This window comes from Acanthopagrus latus, chromosome 9 (genome assembly GCF_904848185.1).
Source record: "Acanthopagrus latus isolate v.2019 chromosome 9, fAcaLat1.1, whole genome shotgun sequence".
Classification (NCBI taxonomy): Eukaryota; Metazoa; Chordata; class Actinopteri; order Spariformes; family Sparidae; genus Acanthopagrus; species Acanthopagrus latus.
The window spans coordinates 15,732,041-15,749,248 of NC_051047.1; the positions used below are offsets into that span (position 1 = coordinate 15,732,041).

The 17,208-nt window shown below is 37.8% G+C and overlaps 1 protein-coding gene across 3 annotated transcripts in view; it reads right to left on the reverse strand.

Annotated features, from left to right (window-relative positions):
- Nucleotides 1-5,637: 5,637 nt before the first annotated feature.
- The window catches only part of scn1laa (sodium channel, voltage-gated, type I-like, alpha), a 29,938-nt gene continuing 18,367 nt past the window's right edge, over nt 5,638-17,208 (reverse strand). For all 3 annotated transcript variants that reach the window (XM_037109510.1, XM_037109509.1, XM_037109508.1), the window contains 10 exons: nt 15,573-15,705; nt 15,308-15,462; nt 13,629-13,802; nt 13,389-13,511; nt 10,472-10,744; nt 10,270-10,326; nt 9,889-10,026; nt 9,697-9,801; nt 9,320-9,590; nt 5,638-9,207 (listed from right to left, as the gene is read on the reverse strand). In XM_037109510.1, the coding sequence (XP_036965405.1) occupies nt 8,033-9,207; nt 9,320-9,590; nt 9,697-9,801; nt 9,889-10,026; nt 10,270-10,326; nt 10,472-10,744; nt 13,389-13,511; nt 13,629-13,802; nt 15,308-15,462; nt 15,573-15,705 (2,604 nt within the window). In that variant the 3' untranslated portion in view covers nt 5,638-8,032. The remainder of the gene's footprint in view (nt 9,208-9,319; nt 9,591-9,696; nt 9,802-9,888; nt 10,027-10,269; nt 10,327-10,471; nt 10,745-13,388; nt 13,512-13,628; nt 13,803-15,307; nt 15,463-15,572; nt 15,706-17,208) is intronic.

The following is a 17,208-nucleotide window of genomic DNA, read 5'->3' on the forward strand; positions in this document are numbered from 1 at the left end:
CCCATAACATAAACTTATAATGTATTTGTATGTATTTTTCTATTTTATAAGGTATCATACTTTGAGTTCCAGGATTTATTGCACGCCAAAGTTAAACCTACTTTGAATACATGGAAATGATTGAAGGATTTCACTGGCAGTGTTTGGATTCATGTGGTCAGCAGGCCTGTTGTTGTGTATTTGCCAGACCTACACAATATACCATGCTCAGGCTAGGAAAGACATTCAAAAGTATGTCAGCATCTTCCTCTCATTTTTGTTATGTTGTATACAACATATCATGGTTCAGCTCATCCACACTACACAACAAAAACATTTGGAAATTTCCACCTATAAAAAGTTTCAATATGTAATATTGCAATATGTAATATTGCACCAATATGTAATATGTAAGAATTTACCACATGTCAAAATCATACCACAAACAAACCACCAGAGTTACGGCTAACTGTAGCAGCCATAAGTTAGTTAGCTCAATTACCTGTTACCATGTTAGCTGACTCTACCTCGAACTGTGAGTTCGGAGTGTCATACAACTTTTCCTCCAAAATTAAAACGCAGGTTTTTTTAAACACACTAAAAATACACAAGTGACCCCATTTCCACTTACCACAGGCAAGGCAGCTCATTCACGATAATCTCATCACTTTGAGCATCACTGTCATGTTTCACACCAGGAATGCTACAGAAACAGTTTGTAACAGAAGAGAACTGTTATTTCATCACATCCTGTTGATAAGTTTAATTACTGTAAACTAAAATTCTTACATATTGCACCTTTAACACATCTTTACATTGTTTACCTTGCACAGTGGAAAAATGTTTCCATCCAGCCGGCTGTAATTGGCGGCCCAGTGTTATTATGTAACCTGCATTGACTGTTAAGCATGAATTTGTGTTCATATGTCTACAGTGTTGAGTCCATGGCAGGAGCAGCCAGTGTCGAGCATGAGTGCAACTGTTCCAGGAGAGACTATTCTATGCCGTGTCAGATACTATTTAGCACTAGCTCTGGCACATAATCATTACTCTCTGCAGCACACATCAATGGGAGAGTAAATCAGGTTGGTATCGAGCTCTGAGCATGTGCAGCAATGGGAACTGTCTGTGTGCTCTATCACACAATTTGGCAGCACTGAAATCATATTGTTAGTTTTTTTTGTTTGTTTGTTTGTTTGTTTGTTTGTTTGTTTGTTTTACCAGAAATACAAATGATGAATTATATTTTCCATTCAAATGGGCATTATGTTGTTTTGGAAAAGAAAATCAAACTCACACTTTTCAATATTTGTAACATTAAAGGGTTAATAAGCCAAAGTAAATCAGTATGAAACGGTGTTTAAGGTGAGATTATTTATTCAGTTTGTTTGTTTTTTAAAAAAAAAAATCAGTCAATGAAGATCTTTCTCTTCTGATAAAAATTAATTCCCCAAACCACAAAGTGCAACTTTAATATTATCTGTTTTGTGTTTATTAATGTATCAATCCCTCTGAAATAAATGTTTATAATAATACTCATGTAAGTAGTTACATGGTACATGATGAAGGTGTTGTACTTAGCAAAGAGCGCTAAATACTGCATGTGTTGTTGCACTTACAAAGAATGCATTTGAAAACCTATTAGAGGATAGGCTGTGGAATATGTACCCCATGGGACATGCTGCTATAGCATTCTAATGGCTATATCCATTGTGGTTTGCACAGTCCATTATTGATCAAAGAGCCATGCCTAATAACACAAGCAGCTCACTTGCTAATGTCTGAACTCTTTTATTTCTTTTTCCATATGTGATGCAATAAAAGAAAGTTGCTTGGAATTAAAAAGCAGAGATACACAATTATCTTGTAAACATACCAAATCATACTGCTGGCTGGGTTTTTATGGTTTCTTACATATTTGCTTCTGATGAAACAGAAATAGAGAACATGGAAGAATTAGTTCTGTCCTCAAGGTGTGGTCTGTAAACTGCGGTCTCTGTGTGTTGTTCTGAGTTACAGAGGGAGTGGCTCACATGAACTGTGAGTGTACGTGTGTGAGTTAGTGGTTAAGATAAAAAAGCGAGTGTGTGGGTGTACGTGTCAGTCTATTAACACACTGGGAAGGTAGGCGGGTCCACTCACCTCTACCTTATCTAATGGGATTTTCCTCCCATCTCTCTACAGCAAATGAAATTACAGAGCTGTTATGGGTGTCATTCTCAGATTTCTCACTGAATTGTTTTTCACTCTTGCCCTCCATGCATGCCAGTGGCGAGATCCCGAGCTGAACAGACATCCTTTCACATATTACATGTCCACATATTACTGCCCAGCTTGCGAGACTCCTCGGGTGGGGATGGCAGACCAACTTCCGACCTTCCACCCTAATGCAGTCTAACAAGGGAGCTTGATGTCATGTTGCCCGGCAACCGGGAAGGAGAATCTGCAGAATCACTCTTGATTTACTGGTCATTTAAAAAAAAAGGGGAAAAAAAGGCAGTCTGTAACCCCACCTGTTACCATCAGTGGAGCTGTGTGCTGGTTTCAGTCATTTCAAAGTACACTGGCTATCTTTTTGTGAGGCAAAGATTTCTTTGCTATCTAAAAACAGGTGCCCTGTTTGTTTCAGTTATAATGCCTTGGGTGATGAGAGAATGCTGGCAAATACAGAGATAGCTCAATTGTTCTGGTGACAGGAAAACAAGATGTGAGGTTGGGTGCGGCGCAAACTGATAATCATATCATCGCTGTGAGACAAAATGGCAGGAATAATCAGCACTTTGCCATCAGCCTCTTGTTTACTGCCTCCAGGATTCACTGGCCACAACAGGCACAAGTAATGCTGGACTGTAATGAACATTTGGACTGTTATTAATAATTAATAAAAATGTTCCACCCACTTAAGATGCTAATAGTTTCTGGCAGGAGCCACAAAGCACACTCAGAAACCAGGTTCTTGCACAGATGTTTGCTAAAACACAGTGCATGGCAAAAAGAAAGTATTATAAACCTGCACACATTTTCAGCTTAAGTTCCCCCTTTCAGTCAGGAGTGACAAAACCACTTCTCCAAAATGTTTTTGTCACTCCTGACTGTCACTCTAGGTGATTTGAAGTCACACATTCACAAGTGCTATCAATATCTCAAGAGGTTCCAGAGATCAATATAGGTTGAACCATATAAAAGCTAAAGTGCTCATCACTTGTTCCATGTGAAATGGACACTGACAACTTCAACATTTCACCAGTTCGGAAATGACACTAATGCTGATTGCGGTTTGGTAGCTGTCAGCATAGTAACAGTCATAAAGCTGGTATGCTTAATGCCTCTAAATGTGGTGAGCACTTTAGATCCATTTTTCAAAATTAAATCGCCTCACTTGACTGGAAACTATCACGAGAGCTTGATGATTAATCATCAGTTCCCATTACACTATGGACAGGAATTGCTGCCTATAATGATAAGAGTTTATCAAACAAAGATGAAGTACAGCTGCTGGCTCCATAAAAAACAAAACTTGAGGGTCCAATGAATAATCACAGTGAGACTCTCCAAATACATACATGTGAACTTTTTTACTTTTCAGGAAAGAAAAATGAATCAGTCTGACTTGAGGACATAATCTAGATAGGCAGATGTTTTTGATAGTAGGCTATATTTCTAATAAGTGTAGATTGATGAGCTCCAGCCGTTTCCTGCAACCTAAACATGTTAATCACCCATTGCATTCAAAATTGTCAGACTAAGCAAGAAAAGATATCTCATGCTTAAGTCGAATACCTGTGTGGAACAAATAAAAAAGCATGTGGGAAATAAATAAGGTAGAAATACTCAGCTTAACAAAATAAAAGATAATCATTAGCAACTTTTCTAGGATTTCAGTTCAAAATTAAAGAAATGTCAGCACTTTGCGTGAGTAAACAATGCAGATAATGAACCCGAGATGAATGAAACACAAAGCTGCTCCCGGCCCAAACAATATGGATAATAAATGCTAAAGTTTACAGCACTCTCAAACAGCTTCTCTCATGCTAGACTAGCAGCTCTGAGCAATCAAATGACATTTTTGTTTTTATCTTGACCTAAGAAGTGTTTTGCTGCCATGCCAGAAAAGAAAAACAGATCAGTTCCAGGTTATAATATGAAAAGCTTGTGGTAACAAGATGTCTTTCACATTATAACTGGATAGTTTCACATTACATAATACAAACTTATCATAATGTAACAGGAAACATTTCTTGTCACAACAGTATTTTATTCATTTTGTTATAATGTGAACATTCCATGTTACTAAATGTTTTACATTACAACATGATAATTTACATTGTTATGACAAGAAACTTTTTTTTATAACAATTTACCATTTATTTTGTTTTATCGTGAAATGTTTACATTATGACGCAATTACTTATATTGTTATAACATTGAACGTTTCACCTTTGACCTCATAATATAATGTACAAAAATCGTTTAACTCTCACACGTGTTGTTACAATGTTAAATGAAACATTTTAGGTTATAACAATATCAATATATTTATCAGTAATAAGTTATCATCATTGAAATGTGAAACATTTTATCATAGAAATATATAATGTATTTTGTTGTAACATGAAATGTTTGATGTTACATTGTGACAACTTATATTGTTACAACATGTTACATTCAAATTGTTATAAGGTGAAATGTTTTGTTATAGCACTAAATTGTTTGTTTTAAAATGATCACGTTATACGCAATAAGTAATCACCTCATAACATCAAACTTGGTGTTGTTATAAGTTAATAACAACTGTAACTATCTAAAATTTGTCTGATATAATTTGGTAATCCATTGTTATAACAAAACATTCCACATTATAATATATGTAATATCAGGTTAGAACGTAAAACGCTATTAAAAATTAAATAGTATATTTTTTTATGACAAAATGTTTCAAGTTCTTAAAAAAGTTATGAAAAACTCTTTCTTGTTACAACTTTACACAATTGATATTATTACAGCTTATAACAATATCAATAGTATATTGTTATAAGAAAAGTTTCTTGTTGTAAGATTAGACTGATGTAACACAAATGAAATTCAGAATTTTCTAATAACATGAGCATTTCAGCTAGTGATGTTAAAATATTTGTTATAACATGGAAACAGCTTGTTCTGACAATAAGTATTCCACTTTATAACACAATACTAATACATTTTTCTCCTTCTGGTGTGGCAGCAATACGCTTCTGTAATGAACAAATGAATTGATAACAACATCAAAGTTAATGTAAAATATAAGTTCCAAATATTTCACTGAATGTAGTGCAATAAAAGCAGAACCATTATCACTGTAAGCAAGGATTTGTAGAGACAAAGAGGGAGACAAAAAGCAGTACCCAGTTTTACCAGATCATAGATGAAAACAGGGTCATCCTTATTAAGAAAACAAATGACAAAAAAAAAAAAAAAAAGCAGCGACAGCAGAGAGCCAACCTTTGGGCAGTAAGTCTCAATCTGGGAGAATATTCTTCATATAATGCACTTTTAACCCCACTCATACATTCAGCGAAAGAAAGGCACAGTAATTCCATCAAACTGAACCCCACATACATAAAACAATATTTAAATGTCTTTTACATAGCATGATAAAATAAATGCATGTTTTAGGCATACTTGAGGTACATGTAATCTTTATTCTTTTGGCTTTTCAGTGAAATGGGTTATAAGAGTGTCTTGCATGCAGTTTAATTATACACTACAAGCATTATGCATATGAGTGATGGGAGATGTGAAATTTTGTGTAATCAAAACATTCTTTCCTTATGCATAATGTATAGTGTTTTAATCACATGCACAATATACTTACATGAATGTAATTATACTTTAATAACATGGAACAACAGATGTAGTGACACAGTTTAGGGTGGATGTCGTAGCTATCGGGGGAACTGACAAATGTAGCACAACTATAAAATGTAAACAAAGTAGGAAACAGCCAAGGGCACATGAGAGATGTGTGATGCCATGTCCTTGAGACAGTCATTTAGAATATTCTGAACCATCATTCATCCAACTTAGATATTTATCATGATAAAGCTTGAGAGGTAAACTGTAAAAAAAACAAACAAAAAAAACGCAATGCATACAACTACCCTTTTAGTTCCAATCACAATTTCCAAATAATACACAATTAAAGGTTGAATAAAGTAAAGCTTAGTTTCACATAACATCACCAGTAAGCAAACACAGAGTTTTGTTTTATGAAGTAAAATTACCATCCATATAACAGTTTTTACGAGCATTTATATTTCAAGCCCCACAGCTCTTGCTTTTTGAATCATGTCCCTGTATGCCTGAATACAGCAGAACATGGAGAATCTGTTTTCCTATCACAGGTGATAAATAACCATTGTCCATAAACTCAATCATTTCATAATCATTACAGAACCCACGCTGAGGTCCATCATCAAACTTAGCAAAGAAAGAAAACTGACAAAGATTAGGAAAAAAGTAGACACACAGAGGAGACCTGCTGTCCAAAAAATAGGCAACATTACAGATAACCTCCAAGAGATTTGCAGTTAAAGGAAACATATTATGCTCATTTTCTGGTACATAATTTTTGGGGGATTACTATTAAAATAGATTTACGTGCGTTAATGCTCCAAAAACATCAGTTCTCCCATATTGTCCAGAACTGCAGCACTGTATTCCCCTCTGTCTGAAACACTCTGTTTTAGCTCCTGTCTCTTTAAGGCCACCCCTCTCCTGAATACCCAGTCTGCTCTAATTGGTCAGCTCACACACACCAGCACCACTAACAACAACAGAACAGCTGTGCCAAATCAATTATTACATGCCAAACTAGCTGCTAAGGCATAAATTATTCAAACATGTGACATGGTGACATAGTGTGATGTCACAAAGTCAGGGAGTTAAAGGCAGGACAACTGACAAGTCATTTCAAGAGAAGTGTTTTCATATCACAGGTGATAAATAAGAGAAGAGCAACTGTTGTTGCGGAGTTAACATTTTAACTTTCAAAAAATACCAAAAAGCACAACAGGTCTCCTTTAAGACAGGTAAGCTATAGCAAAGTTTAGTACAATGTGCAAACAACATACGATTTATATATTTCCAGCTTTTGAAAGACAAACCTTTGGTTGAAGAGGGTTTTTTTTAGCACACTTTGATTACAAAATGTACACATACATTTGTACATAGGTAGAACACAGCAGGCTGGGTTGAAGCAAGTGAATGATCTTGATGATTGAATAAAACTGAATGTGCAAAGTATTTCTGCCAAGTGTTCCTGCTCTCACACTGATAATCAAACGAAATCGAAGCACTCAACTAGAGGGCCGTGTTTCTGCAATGTAGAAAAAAAAAAAAAAACAGCCATGTTCTGACAGTATACCTCGCATCGTGAAGCATGATGGACAGGGAGAGCGCTACACCCTAGCATGCATAATCATGAAGACACATTCATGCAGGTCTACATTTCTAGTTGACCGCAGCAACAGCAACATGGTCTCCTGGATTTGTCAAGTATTCTAAGCGCTAATAGTTAGCAAGACTAGCCTTGAAGCAATGTCGCTCATTGTAGAGTAACCCTGAAGGAACGACCCTTTTGAAGAGTAAAAAAAAGTGTATAAAAAGTCAATCAACCAAACTATGAATTTTCAAAATAATAGCATTGAAAAATAAGTAGGTAAATTAATACAACAGTCAGTGATATAACAATAAATCAAGACACTGGATAGCAGGACTAGCTGCATTGTAAGTTAAAGCATTAACTAATGTGTCTGTTCAGAACACTTGCCCATCCCCACAAACAGCCAAAAGGCATCTTTACTCATGAACACAGCAAAAGTGGTCCCACTGCAGCCTGAATGAACCACTTCACCATTTTAGGCACCAACCTTTAGACTCAAGTAAGCATGGTCAGTTTTTAGCGTAGATATCCATATACTAAAGAGAGGAGTCCAATGGATGTCTTAGTCTCTTTCAAAGGTTGTAAACATTTCGTCATTAATTAAAATGTCTTTGTTGCACCTCCAGGATTCTTTTATACATCTTTGCCCACAACCTCCCTTTCACTTTTGTCTTTTTCATATTTGTTGTTTCCATTTGTTGTCACACTGTTAGCTGGAGGTTGGGGTGCTGCTGAAGGTTCATTTTCACTTTTATCAGCACCAGAAACCTCTTTGGGTCTGTCTGTGACCAGATCCTCTTTGTTGAGTGTTTCATCCTTTTGAATGTTATGACCGGATGTTATCATGGCCCTAACAGCAGCATGCTTCCTTACATGACGTCTGAATGCTCTCTGGATGACAGTGGCTGACGAGTCCTCCTGTTTATGGCGGAGGGTAGTGGTGATGGGCTCATAGGACACTTTGGAGGGATTGGAGGCCATGAAGCGCTCCTCCATCTGCCCCCTTAGGATGTCCATCTCCCCACCCTCACCCAGAACACGCTTTGTGAATGCAAACAGAATGTCCAGGCAGTGAATGCGATCACCACTCACCATAGGTAGATCCATAGAGATCAATTCGAGGTTGTTAGGCATGGCTATACGTAATGGTGGGTCCAGAGTATCTGCAAATTCTGACAGCTTATTGTACTCAATAAACTGTGTTGCATGGGGATCAAACCGTTCCCAGACTTCATAAAACATTTCAAAATCATCCTCACTTAGTGGTTCCGCACTTTCCTCAGTGGCCACACCGAAGTTTTCCAGAATGACTGCGATGTACATATTCACCACAATCAGGAAACATATGATAATGTAGCTCACAAAGAAGGCAATTCCTACAGGAGGGTTTCCACAGTCTCCTTTCACAGAACTGCCAGGATGCTCCATGGAACTGTTGCAGTCATCTGGGAGTTTGTTAAGAATGGGTGATAGTAGGAGATCCCACCCTGCTGAGGTGGTGATCTGGAACAAACAGATCATGCTGTTGCCAAATGTCTCAAAATTGAAAAGGTCATCAATGCCGTCTTCCCTCTTGACGTAGGCAAAGTTTGACATGCCGAAGATGGCATAGATAAACATCACCAGGAACAGCAAGAGACCGATGTTGAACAAGGCCGGAAGAGACATCATCAAGGCAAACAAGAGTGTGCGGATTCCTTTGGCGCCTTTAATAAGGCGGAGAACGCGGCCGATCCGAGCCAGTCGGATGACTCTGAACAAGGTTGGCGAAACAAAATACTTCTCAATCAACTTTGAGAGGAACACACCTAAAGAGTGGAAGGAAAACACAGTAAGCAAAAAGTAAACAGAACATGTATACCGACAAAATAAGTTATTTGAATGTATTTGAGCACCACAGTGAATAGAGATGAGTCATACCAATGATCGACAGGATGACTACGATGAAATCAAAAACATTCCAACCATTTGTAAAAAAGTATTGGCGAAGCGAGATCATCTTCAGTAGACACTCTCCACTGAATATGACAATGAACACTATGTTAATCTTCTGGAGAACGTTTTCCTGTGTCTCAGACTGGTCATCAGTTTCCACCATCATGGTTACCATATTAAGCCATATCAGAACCATTATTACAATATCAAATGCTTGTTTTGTGGTGAAGTCGAAGATGTACCCTTGAATTTTGTTCTGAAAAAGACACAAGGTGGAGAAACAAAAACACATTTTAGGTGCTATGAAACAAAGATCATATCTGGAATGCAGATTAGATGCTGTCACGATTTTAATTACACACCGACGGTCTAGGTATAGGTTTTTGTGGTTTCTTTGACCCCAACTTTTTCATGGCATTGTAGTATTTCTTCTGTTCTTCAGTCATGAAGATATCTTGACCTCCTAGGTAAAGAAGGCATGCAAGGAATGTTAAATCTCAGCAAAGGCGACACAAATATGTGATTTTGGTTTAGAAAGCAGATTTGATACTTATCTTTTTCTTTTGCTGATTGAAATTGTCTATGATGACCCCAATGAAGAGATTGAGTGTGAAGAAGGCTCCAAATATGATGAAAACAACAAAATACAGGTACATCTTCAGGTTGTTCTCAAATATTGGTTGTAAACCTGTCTGTAATCGTGACAGAAAATGGAGACATTATCATGTTAATGTTGTAATCCTGAAGATTTCAGTCCTTGGGGTAGCGTTCCAGTTGAGAGTTACGTAAACTTAAATTACAAAAAAGAAAGTGAGTTACGTTACAAGACAACCACCATTAAAAAGTAACTTGTCACGTAACATTTATACTATCAAAAATGTGCAATGATTTAATGAAAAGATCATAAAATGTAATAAACATGAAAAATTGATCACCTTATTTCGAGAGTCCACAGCACTATACATGATGCCCATCCAGCCCTTGAATGTAGCCTGTATAGCAAAGAACAATATCCAGGAAAAATATTTTACTAGCCCAGGTAGATACTTTTTTATCAATTACACTTTACCTAAAAAATAAGCCTAAAATTGCACTTTTCATAATTATCAATCACTTACAAATGTTTCAGTTACTTACCACTTCCAGCAATGCAAGGTAACCCAAGGCAACGTTGTCAAAGTTTACTTTGTAATTCTTCCAGCGATAGTCAGGACCCAAACGGATACAGTCGTTAACATGTCGCACCTCTGAAGTATCGAAAGGCTTATTTGTGGTCCTGTTCACACAGGAGTAGAACTTCCCAGCAAATAAATTGACTCCCATGATGCTGAAGATGAGCCAGAAGATGAGACATACCAGCAGCACATTGAAAATGGAGGGAATGGCTCCCAGCAAGGCGTTGACAACCACCTGCACACCGACACACAAACACAGCCTATCTGTACAGCAGACAGCGACCAAATAGATGCACACAGCTGTATACTAATGGTAACGGTAAGAACAGGAAAACACAAAAGTGAATGTTTTAGAGCCAACATACACATCAGCATGAGCCCAACACAGCCATGACTAACACCGAAGCTCAAATACAATGGTAACTTTGTGGTGAGGATGGGAAAAGAATCAGGAGAGGAGGCTGGAAATCAGTGCTACTTTATGTATTCTAAAGGTGGTCTTAATGGGTCACAACTAAATTTTGGACAAACTTTGAAACAGAACACCTTGCAGAGGCAGGACGATGCCACAAAAATTGCTTACTGTAAACAGAAACATAAATAAAACATGAAGGAGTCATGTTAAAGAACCCAGCAAACAATATTCAAAACAATGACATTATAATGGAAACTACTGGAGCCAGACTGACGCACATGAAAAGCTGTTCATGCAAATGAGGGAATACACTGGCTACCACGTGAGGAAAGACCATCGGCTCATCAGTGCTGTAAAGCTAGATCACCACAATATGAAAGCAGCTAATCAATACATGCTACATTGATTTCAGCAGCTGACTAACCCTCTCCCTCAGTTACATAAGTTGTCAAACTGTATTTAGACCATGCTTAAACAGTAAAATAATGTAATAATACTACATATAAACACTTACTAACAAAAAGATTATTTAATTTTCCATAGTAATAAACATGGTGCCACTTAAAGGAATAGTTTGACATTCTGGGAAACAGCTTACTCGCTTTCTTGCTGAGAGTAAGATCAATGGACCACATTCACACGGAGGCCATTTTCCTCTGACGTCACCCTAGGGTGGGAAGGTCAAATGCTGGGAAAAATTTGTGCTGTTTAGCTAACATTACTGTTTGATTACTTCCAGTGTGTGATCACTTCTGAATTTGAATAAATGTGCCCGAGATGTGCACTAATATACTTTTTTGACATTCTTGCTGTAGCCTGTAACACTATCAAATAGTAATTTTAATTTGGTTGGATGCCAGTAGGTCAATTCAATTATCCCTTGAAATATGGCCCATTGTCCCTGTAGATTCACACTATGCTTCATTGTCTTATAAGGTGATCAATCAGGAAGCAGTGGAATAGTAAAAATTTGTCAGTTTATGTGACTTGCAACCTGAAAACACAGCTGTACATTTGAGCTTCCCAACGCGGCTGTGATGTAGCGAGTAAAATGGCCGAAACATGAATAAAGTCTGTACCACGTTGCATCTATCTGTGATATGACGCCAAGTCCAGGAGTGGTTTAGCTTAACCACACCTCTAAATATCAGTAATTACCATGTTTTCTCTCTTTTAACATATACAGATATGTCTAAAGTGCTTATGAAGACTTATGTGCTGAACAATTTCTTACCTGGGAGCACTAGTAGTCACTGCTGTCCATAAAATGGTAGGCTACTGTCGACTTGCACAATGCAGTTTGACATGTATTCGCTATACAAACTGCACATCATTTTGCTTCAAATTCCAACTTGACAAAATAGATCATTATGTATCTCAAGTGTTTTTTTTTAATATATATCTGTAACTCAGTTAGAATACTTACAATAATTTAGATAATATTTTGTTTTTTTTTGTTTTTTTTAACTAGCGGGGTAAGCCTGTCAGCTAGCCTAGCTGACTTCCTAAACAGCTCAGCAAGCTCTATACATAGTCACATAGGTCGGAGGTGAGGCCGCAGTTTCACTCCTTGGCTTCACAAGACGGAGTACGTCAGTCAGTTGCATTTTTGGCAGCTCTTCAGTACAGTATAGAGTGTAAAAAAACAGCCACAGTGGCCTATTGTTAGCATGCGGCTAGCTAACTTCACCAAGGGTTATCTATCTATCGAAAGGATAAAAAATGTTAAAAACACTATATAAAATTAACTATGAACAACATACAAAGCAAACTGTGAAATGTGAAGTTAAAGATGAAAAAGCAATGAGATGGCAAAAGGACATTAAGTTTGTAAATTGGATATGTCACATAACATCGTGCAAGTGGACAACAGCACAACCTGCTTTAAAACTTCAACTTGTTGTTTTTACTCTTCTGTTTGTGTATAGATTGAACAACAGATATAACATGCTATTTTGTTAGTGAAAGGCACTGGTCGGCAGATTGTTTTAACTTTAACCTGTTCTTTATTGCTAAACTTTGGCAGTTAGCAGTTTTTATCCCTTGAAAGCTGGCAGCCCTAAGTTATCACTCAGCTAAAATGTGTAAGCACAATCCCCAAAATGTTAAATAATTCCCTTAGTCAAAATCCTGCACCAGTGGGGTATAATTAGACAATAATTTTAAAGATAGCGAAGTTGAGGAAATATACCAGCTGGAGAAAGAGGATTGGGAAAGGACAGGAATGTTTCATGAACATGCAATATATTTTACAGGTGTCTGCACCCTAGGTCTAGCAAAGTCATAGGCTGTATTTGAAAACACTAAATATACCAGCAGTATAAGAGACTGGCCAAACTAGTGATTCAAAATACAGCCAAAGTACTTTTTGCTGGACTGCGGAGTGTCTTTATGCTGTACCAGTGCAGTGAGCTGGTGGTAGACAGTGCACCATGACTTTGTGAGTGGGTGGGGAAACACTTACCCTCATGCCTTCAAACCGTGACAGGGCTCGCAGGGGCCTCAGTGCTCGCAGGGTTCTCAGAGACTTGATGGCACCGAGATCGGAATATCCAATGGCATTGGCTACCATGCTGACCACTGAGACCTACGACACAATGGCACCAAATGTCAGATCATTAGAGACAGAGAGACAGATAATTGGTGAATACAGAAAAACAAAACAAAACAACTGAACTGTTGAATTCTATGTGCTTAAACCTACATCAACAATGAGGAAGTCCAGCCAGCACCAGGCATTTGTGAAATACTTGGCAAATCCATACGCCACCCACTTTAGTAACATCTCCAGAATGAAGACGTAGGTGAAGATTTTGTCTGCAAACTCCAACACTGTTTTAATGGTTTTCTTCCTCTCAATGTAGACATCTTCAAAGGCCTGGATGTGAAGAAATGACAGGGAGAATTTAATTGTAATTTAATTGTAAATACAAAAGAAAATATACATCTTATTCAAGATATTGAATAAGCTTTTCCAAATTTCAAACAAACCATAGCAACAACGTGAGACTATGCTGACCCACCTGTAACATTAAATTAACACATTAGCTTGAGAATCTAATGCATTACAAGTGTTGTCCGATACAATATCTACTACATGACAGAAGCAAAGTTAGGTGCATAAAAATAATTGATATGATACCACGGGATGGCATACAATTTACACATTTTTAGGGAAGTTTTCATGCTATAACACACATTTCAAGTTTTTTCGCATGTCACATAATGCAGTGTATTATTTTCAAACTTCAGAGATTAAAAAGTGAATTTATCTTCTTGACTGCAGTAGCGATCCATGGAGAGAAGAGAGAACTGCGAGTCTCTGTGATTTCTAAATTAATGTGTGCTGTTGCTTGCTCATGTTTGTTTTGACTAATGTACAGCGAAGTAATCTGGCTGTTTGGGGTGGATAAATATTGTGAGTAATATATGGCCGCTTCGCTTGTGGTGAATACACCATTCAACAACAACCTCTGCAGATAAAAATCTATCTGACGACATACTCGAGAACAGTGGGAAAATGGCTTGGGGGCCCAGCTGTCTGATGAGGAATGGGATATGGCTCTTACGAGGGTCCACTCTTCTTCCATATGTTCCAGACATTCTTTAATACAGTTTAAAGTGTTACACAGGTTACATTTCTCAAAAGTCAAATTAGCCAGAATATTTCCAAACATAGACCCATTGTGTGATAGATGTAAACTGACCCCGGGTACATCCTATCACATGTTCTGGTCTTTTCTGAACTTGTTCCCTTCTGGTCTTCGTTTTTTGAAGTCATCTCTAATGCTTATAACATTTCACCTTCTCCCTTGGTTGCTATTTTTGGGTGGTTTTCTGATCTGCTCCCCTTGTTCACATACAGAGGGTCATTGCCTTTTCCTCCTTATTGGCCAGGCATCTGATTCTATTTTAAATGGAAGGCTGTTACTCCTCCTTCACACCACCACTGGATTCGGGACGTCATGCAGAACATTAAGCTGGAAAGGATCAAATCTCCATCAACAGTTTCTACAAAACCTAGGACCCTCTAATAACATATGTGAACAATCTACCTGGTCTGGAACTAGATCTCTGAATGTTTACACCCGCCCTTTGTTAGTCCTGTAATAAGGAATATTAGGTGCACTTGCTGCTGTTGATCACTTTTTTTTTTGTTTTTGTTCTTGTTATTATTTGAATTTCTTTATTTCATAAAATTACACAGTGCCCCTTTAAATTTAGTCTCGTTCGCAGATTTCCCTAACCCAGAAATAGTGACTGGCGACTTGCGGACAAAATACCAATGGATTCATCCATTGGTATTTTGATAGTCATAGTCATATTTTAATGCAGAATTCCTATAATAAATATATATTTATGGTGATTTGACATCTTTCTTACTAGTGCTCCACTGCTCAGCAGGATCATGAGGATGATGAACGTCTCAAACCAGTTGTGCTCCACGATCCGGTAACAGGTCTTTCTAAGTGTCCACCACCTTTTCCACATGCCCACATCCACATTTACCTGACAACAACGGAACTTTTGCACAAAGGCTGAGGAGAGACAAAATGGTGGTGGTGAGTTAGCAGTGTAAAATGCAATGTCAGTTTCACACAAAGGCTGTAGAGGGTTAAGTGGCTGCAGAGGCGGTAGCAGTATTCACCATCAGGAAAGCAGCCATCAGGTTCAATGTATTCTTCCAGTTCAACGTCTACTTGCTCTTTTCCCTCTCCGACTAGACTACCATCCACTGTGCTGCCCTCGGAGGAGCTGGACTGGTTATCGTCATCTATATTCTGAGGATGAAGACAAGTAAAAACAGTGTTTGAATCAAATGTATGACGGCTGAAATAAAGAACATGGATCAATGAGTCTTTGCTGTAACAAGATTAAACCAACATCTTGACATGAAAACTATAATGCCCTTCCTCTTCTTGCAGTAAAAAAGAACAAAAAAAACAAAAAACAAAGACAAGGGCATCTTCATTAGGTTGGCGGGAAAAGGCCAGTCGAGTGATTGTCGACAGAGAAGGCAATACAGAATCTACATTATAGTTACTGTTGTCTAGCTCCTTCATAATCTCCACTTAACCCAGGCGTCCAATTGGGTTAGCTGGTTCGCATGCTAACCACAGTAGAAATCCCTGGAACAAAATACACACCTCAAAGATGGACTCGGATGTTTGAAACTTCCATTGGATTTTTTGTCAACATCTGACCTTCCTTAAGCAAATTACAGCCATTTATTATGATTCTATCCTATATTTCATGAACTTATCATGTGTCCATTGAAAATGTACATAGTTATAAAAGCAAGAATAAAATCCCAAACTACAATGGTCTGTCCAGTATGACTTGTTTTAACTATCAAATGTGTGCTTAGCCAATTAGAGACAAACAAAATATGCACAGTACTTGTTATACAGCCAGTCCCACGAAAAATAAAACAAAGTACATTTAATAAAGAAGAAAAAAAATCAGTGGAGATTTAAGACTGGTTGTGTTGTACAGCAGCCACATGGTGCCTCTACTTCAGCCTGTTGTTGTATGGGTTTCTGCAGGGTGTGTCTCCTAATAGCCGGTAGATGAGAACTGCTTGAATGCCTTCCTGGAGAATGCAGGAGCACTTGGCTGTCCTGGGACCAGTTAATGCGGTGCAGGGAATGATGTAAGCATGTTACTGTGAGCACTAAAAGTCAGTGTTGATGGGTTGTACTTCAATCCATCCTTTCTGTTTCAGTAAACCGTGGCACATTAAATGTTACATTTCTTTCCCATGGATTTGATGTCACGATGCAAAATCCATTCTCAGTTTTGTGAAAACCCCAAAAAACACAATGAAACAAAAATGACTCAATTTACTTTAAAGCTTTGAGAGTATGTTTAAAGGAGCAGCAAGCAAACAATGACTTTTCTTATAGATCTTCATATGAAATATTGCCTGGAAAAAAAGTCAAAAAAGTAAATGTCACAAGGAAATTAGCAACAATAACAATTTTGAAACAGCAGCCCCCTTAAGAGGAGCATTCTGCTACCAAGCACTCAGACTTAAATGGCACGTAATGTAATTTACATGCTGGTATTTTCCTGTCTATATGGCTTCTCCTTGTTAAAGGGTCACGGTATATGGGCTCTTCAGGGGAAACGTGACGTCACATGTGCTCATACCTCATTGCCATGGACTGTGGGTAAAGTGCTAGAACATGACATCTTTGATGGAGCATACCACTTAGCTACAACAACAGATGTGTTCATCTACGGCCACAACTGACACTAAATCCTTTGACGTCCATTACCCA